Source organism: Lolium rigidum, chromosome 6 (genome assembly GCF_022539505.1).
Source record: "Lolium rigidum isolate FL_2022 chromosome 6, APGP_CSIRO_Lrig_0.1, whole genome shotgun sequence".
NCBI classification, from domain to species: domain Eukaryota; kingdom Viridiplantae; phylum Streptophyta; class Magnoliopsida; order Poales; family Poaceae; genus Lolium; species Lolium rigidum.
Genome location: NC_061513.1, coordinates 343,912,934 through 343,918,909, shown reverse-complemented (window position 1 = coordinate 343,918,909; position 5,976 = coordinate 343,912,934). Strand labels below are relative to the sequence as shown.

General features: G+C 44.2%; 1 protein-coding gene and 1 long non-coding RNA gene across 2 annotated transcripts; both read left to right on the top strand.

The window, feature by feature from the left end:
* The first annotated feature begins 304 nt into the window (after positions 1-304).
* LOC124666745 lies at positions 305-797 on the top strand. The gene is made up of 3 exons (XR_006991014.1): positions 305-415; positions 481-636; positions 706-797. It is a non-coding gene; the product is annotated as an uncharacterized LOC124666745 (long non-coding RNA).
* A 211-nt stretch (positions 798-1,008) lies between these two features.
* LOC124664902 (receptor-like serine/threonine-protein kinase ALE2) lies at positions 1,009-5,670 on the top strand. Its single transcript, XM_047202321.1, has 13 exons — positions 1,009-1,019; positions 1,123-1,151; positions 1,227-1,322; positions 1,411-1,530; positions 1,605-1,808; positions 1,946-2,029; positions 2,104-2,178; positions 2,266-2,370; positions 2,483-2,854; positions 3,066-3,344; positions 4,144-4,542; positions 4,629-4,872; positions 4,945-5,670. The coding sequence occupies exons 1-13, from the start codon at positions 1,009-1,011 to the stop codon at positions 5,579-5,581; spliced, it is 2,655 nt and encodes an 884-aa protein (XP_047058277.1). The 3' UTR covers positions 5,582-5,670.
* The last annotated feature ends 306 nt before the right edge of the window (positions 5,671-5,976 follow it).

Here is a 5,976-nt window from a genome sequence, read left to right as displayed (position 1 = left end):
ATAACACTCACAATTTGCCTCTGATAGCAACCTGTAGATTGTCTGTTACTGAACTCCGAGCTTAGTTACTGCAGTGTAGTGTACATACTTGTTCCATGAACCTGTGTTATTCACTCCACTTTTAGGTACTGATCTGGCTCCTGGTCCCGGGGTTGGTAATTCTCCTGATGATCAAGGACAAGCTTCTAGTCCTCCTCAACCTACTTTCGTTCTCGGCCCAATAACTCTTCCAACAGGTACCTCTGAATTTGTAAGAAACCATCATCATCAGAATTCATGTGTAGGCTCTTACATTGGTCTGTTGCAGCACCACTTCTTACTCCTTCAGCAAGTCCTCCACTCCAGAAGGGAGCTGCTAGCCCTGCAGTTCCCACTGAACCGCAAACTTCACCAGCTCCAGTAGTTCCCCCTAAAGGTAGTTCATGTTCACTGACATATGGCATTTCGATCCTGATGCATTACTAACTGAATCTTATGTAGAATATAATGCACCTCCTCCAGTCGAGTCAGCGCCTCCAGTTGAGACCGCACCTCCCGCGGTCACTGACGACGTGCCCCCGCCAGCAGCTCCTCCGCAAGCTGCCGAAAAACCCACTGAACCGCATACTGCTCCGGCTCCGGTTGTTCCTCCTAAAGGTTGCTCATATTCTTTTAGATATGGCCCTCCAATCCTGATGCGTGCATGACTAACTGAATATTTTGCAGAAGATAATGCGCCTCCTCCAGTTGAGTCTACGCCTCCACCAGTTGAGACCGCACCTCCCGCGATCACTGACAACGTACCCCCACCAGCAGCTTCTCCTCAAGCTGCTGAACAACCCACACCAATACTTCCTGGGTCACCTGCAGTGCTACCTTCAGTTCAGGCTCCTACTCCCTCTGTGGCCGTGAAGCCTAATCTGCCACTAGCACCACCTCCTTCGGTGAACAATCAACCAAGTAGCCCAATTGGATCAGGTATATATTCCGATAGTAACAATTCATAACCCTTTGGTTCCTGAATTCTATATGTGCCAAAAGTTAATCAGAATTGTGCAAAATATGTCTATTCCCTCATTATTCACCCTTCCATTCTCCCTCTCTAGGTAATGATGCCCCTCCATATCCACCACCTACAAGCAGTTTCCCCGCAGTTCCTCCTTCGGCTTCAGGTAAATTGGTTCCTTCGGGTACATCAAATTATACAACTTGCATATCTCTTACCATTTTCCATTTCTTCTTGGAAGTTCCGCCGGAACTTGTGAAACCTCCGACTGCACCACCTATTATTGTACAAGCACCTCAGCAACAAGCACTGCCTCCAAATACTGAGCATAATAATGGTGAGTACAAAAAATGTGTTGCTATTGATCTGATATTGTTCCTCCATGTCATTTGTCCTTAGATATTGAACTTCATGTTTATTTGCAGGAAATACAGTGCCCCCAGCAAATGCTTCCCCTCCTGCAAGTGGTAAGAACCATGGCATTGAGCGTGCACCCCCACCAAAGAAACCTAGTACTGCCCCGGTTCACAAATCACCGACTAGAGGTAATCTCAGTTTTTTTTTGTCAGCTAGCTTGCAGAAGACAATGTAGCTTGACTACTAACATTCCTGATTTCAGGTCCTGCACCTGCATCTAGTCCTCTGCCCCACGATACAAATATGCCGGCAATCCCAAAGAATGCTCCAACAGTGCCACGTGCTCAGCCCCCGTCACTAGGAGTAGCTCCTAAACCAGCACCCACTAGCAGATCTCATCCTCCAGTACCAACGAAAGGAGAGCGTCCATCATTTGCTCCATCTTACCCACCACCCCATGCTCAAGGTTCAGCATAATACCTCTCTCCGCTAGTTACATAGCAATTGTCAATTGTCGATTCTCGTTTCAGACTTACCAGGCTTGCCGCTTGGTAGCTATTGTCAAATGTGAACATTAGGATTCTCAAAATTTCTGCATTATAGGTCCTGACATCTCACGAGCTCGACCTCCACAGAAGATTGGGGCTAAAAGGCAAAACCATCATGCACCTCCACCAATGTTTCAAGGTAATGGTTCTTCCTTTTAAAACACACTGATTTCATTTCATAGTACTAACACTTTCGTCTATTTTCCTATCCAGGTCATCCAAACTTCCCTGTGCACCCTCCATCTCCTTCACCAGTGTCACCAAGGGCCCCCTCTAATGGCAGAAAAAGTATGTTAAAGCCTTTCTTGCTTTTCCACATGTGGTATTTGTCTTCCTCGTTTCAGTACAGATGTTTGAAACTTCAGTTATTTTCAGGACCTCGTGTTTCTCCTACCCTTCCGCCAATTCCTCCTAAAACAGAGCCTAAAGCACCATCAGCTCATCCTATTTGGGCACTTCCCCCACCGCCACCTAATTTAGGTACATTTTTCTTATGTGTTCTCATATCTTTGTTCTTTCAAAATTTAAATAATGGGTCTGGGCAAGTGTATAATGCTGATGATTGCTTACCTAGTAAACGGTTAATATGCAGATTGCAACTTGTTATCATGCCCAGAGCCTCTAACTGATCCACCTGCGGGAGCTCCGTGTGCTTGTGTTCTACCGATTAAAGTTGGAATCCGTTTAAGTGTGGACCTTTATTCATTCTTTCCGTTAGTTTCGGATTTTGCTGAAGAAGTGGGATCTGGGGTAAACATGGCTCGGAGGCAGGTTCGTGTTATGGGTGCAAATGTAGCTGGTGACCAACCTGACAAGACCGTGGTTCTTGTGCATCTGGTACCAATGCATTTGAATTTTGATAATGCGACTGCCTTCTCGGCATTTCAAAGATTGTGGAGCAAAAGAATTCCTCTAAAGCCATCAGTTTTCGGGGACTATGAGATTCTCTATGTTGTATATCCAGGTATGCATTATTGCTTGTGCTCCTGACCTGTCTTATTTGATTATTTGTGTCTGGTCAATGCTACCAGCTATTTTACATATATTATATTGTAGTCATTTGGTTGATCTCATAAATATCAGTGGATTCAGTGTGTTATGCTCACTATATCTCACTGTTAAGTATTTTGCACCTCTGCGCCAAGAGTTTCACCAAAATTTTGGATTTTGTTCAGGGCTTCCTCCTTCCCCCCCTTCGGCACCAGACGGTGTTGGTAATGGTGCATTTGGGAACAGCAGAAATGCAAGGGCAATGAAGCCACTGGGGGTCGATGTCGGAAGACCCAAAAGAAAAGTGAATGGGAGCCTAATTGCTATTGCTGTTTTATCCACTGTTATAGCGCTGATTATTTGCATTGCGGCTGCATGGTTGCTTATACTCAAGTTCAGGGATTCAGATGACATAGCTCAAAGATATCCACATAGTGCAATTCCAAAATTTTCGAGGTTTTCTGGTATGTGTACTTAATTCTAATATCTAAAAATACACCATTGTGTGATGTCATATCTCTTGGCTGTTCAATTGACAGCAGAAACAATAATTGCATATTTTCAGTTAAGGGATGTCAACTGGCTAGTGAAATTCAGTGTTATCTGTAGAGAAATATTTTCTGGTGATGTTCTTTGGGAAAACCATATACCTAATTGCTGCCATAATTCATTGTGCCGCATGGAGAGATACAGCCATGACCTCCCAAGCAACATATGTTTCTGAACAACCCATACAAAAAACTTGCAACTGATATACATAAAAAGTCATATTTGCACAGCTTTGTCCTGGTTATATGTACATTAAAACCACCAATAATAGAGACATGCAAAGTTCTTATATTATCCCTCAGTGAAAATCTACTTTACTGAACTAGAAATTGTCAATCTGTGAGGATTAAAGTAACCACCGTCTTTGAATACTAGCTCTACTCTCAAGTACTTATGGGATCATTTCTAAATCTGTATAAGGCAAACACATTTAGATAATAATAGGCCAGCCATATTTTTTTAGATAGTAATAGGTCAAGTATATGGCTGGAAAAACCAATTTTTTATTTTCTCAAATAAGCAAGCTTGATTTGCTTACTTCAAATGCTAACCCACAGTGGTAATAGTATCCATTTTCTAAAACAAAAGTGCTTATAGTAGCATTTCAGATAAGGACTGGTCAGCTCTGAACATTCTGTACCATTCCTTGTTACAGTAATATTTGTCCATTTTTGCCCGCAAAAGTTTCCTTCCTGAAACATCTCATGATTGCAGGGACATGTAACACACTGTTACCTGGTCGCCATAGTTCACATTCAGGTCCATCCGGTTCACTGGGCTCAAGCATGGCAACATACACAGGGCAGGCAAAAACATTCAAATTTGTTGAGATTGAAAAGGCTACAAATGGCTTTGATGATTCGGCAGTACTTGGAGAAGGTGGCTTCGGATGTGTCTACCAGGGCACACTTGATGATGGAACCACTGTCACGGTAAAGGTTCTGAAAAGATTTGATGGCCAAGGTGAACGGGAGTTCTTGGCAGAGGTTGAGATGCTGGGACGGTTGCATCACCGAAATTTGGTCAAGCTGTTAGGCATATGCGTAGAGGAGAATGCACGGTGTCTGGTATATGAACTTATTCCAAATGGCAGCGTTGAATCCCATTTGCATGGTAAGTTTTCAGATTTAATTCGGTCAGCATATAGAGGTGTAAGTGGTTGACTAAAAGAAACTACTTCATGTGTTGGGTCAATATAGGAGCGGATCGCGATATAGCTCCACTTGATTGGAATGCATGTATGAAGATTGCCCTTGGGGCAGGGCGGGCACTTGCATATCTACATGAAGATTCAAGCCCTTGTGTGATTCATCGTGATTTCAAGTCAAGCAATATACTGCTAGAGCATGATTTCACACCGAAAGTTTCTGACTTTGGACTGGCCAGGACCGCGAGGGGGGAGGGTAACCAGCACATTTCCACTCGTGTGATGGGAACATTCGGGTATGGACTATATCCTTCTCACCATCTTGATATAGTTTAAATAAAAATATAATATCCTATCTCTGTTCTCAGATATGTTGCACCAGAGTACGCCATGACGGGGCATCTTCTTGTCAAGAGTGATGTATACAGTTATGGCGTTGTATTACTTGAGCTCCTCACAGGTAGGAAGCCTGTGGACATGTCTCAGCCTGCGGGGCAAGAAAGCCTAGTTGCATGGGCTCGCCCATATCTGACAAATGTGGTGAGCTTACGTCGAGCTGTTGATCCGCTTCTTGGCCCTAATGTACCACTAGACAACGTGGCAAAAGCAGCAGCTATCGCATCAATGTGCGTACAACCTGAGGTTGCACACCGACCGAGCATGAGCGAAGTCGTGCAGGCATTGAAACTTGTCTGCAGTGAGGGTGATGAGGTTCTTGGATCGGGAAGTTTCAGCCAGGAGTTGGCGGCTCATGCTACAGCGGTTTACGATGTAACGGGCATGGAAGCAGAGAGGGTGCTATTATCTGAGATGTTTGGCTCCACACCTGTCTTCACTCCAGCTCCTGATTCAGGTTCTTTCCGCAAGCAGTCCAGCTCAGGCCCTCTGATGACTGGCAAGAATATGAAGTTCTGGCAGAGATTGCGAAACTTGTCAAGAGGTAGTATGAGTGAGCATGGTGCCTCACCAGATTTTGAGACGCGTTCACAGTGTAGCAATAGGTGAGTTTTTTTCCCTGCTCGGATCAAGTCTCTGACAAGATGAAAGAGTTCGAGGACCTAGTTTGTACATTACGCGTGTGGAGGTAAAGGCTGTATATAGTTCCGGATCATCAGAGTAGCAGAGTTACAGATCGCCAGAGATCTCTACTAAGATCTGCTCAGATTTGTGGTTCGGTTTGACGGGTACTGCCGTACTGCTACGTGGCCATACACAGATACGCCTGCCTTTCGATTTCTACTGTTTCTCGTTTTCAGCGTGTCAGCTTCAGTTAGTTTGTTTTCCCAATTTGTTTGGTTAGCTGTTTGGTAGGAATTGTTGATGTATAGATCCAGATTACATTTGGACATTGGAATGTCAACTCCTTCTACACTAGTGTTTGCTGCAATGAAGATGGTTGC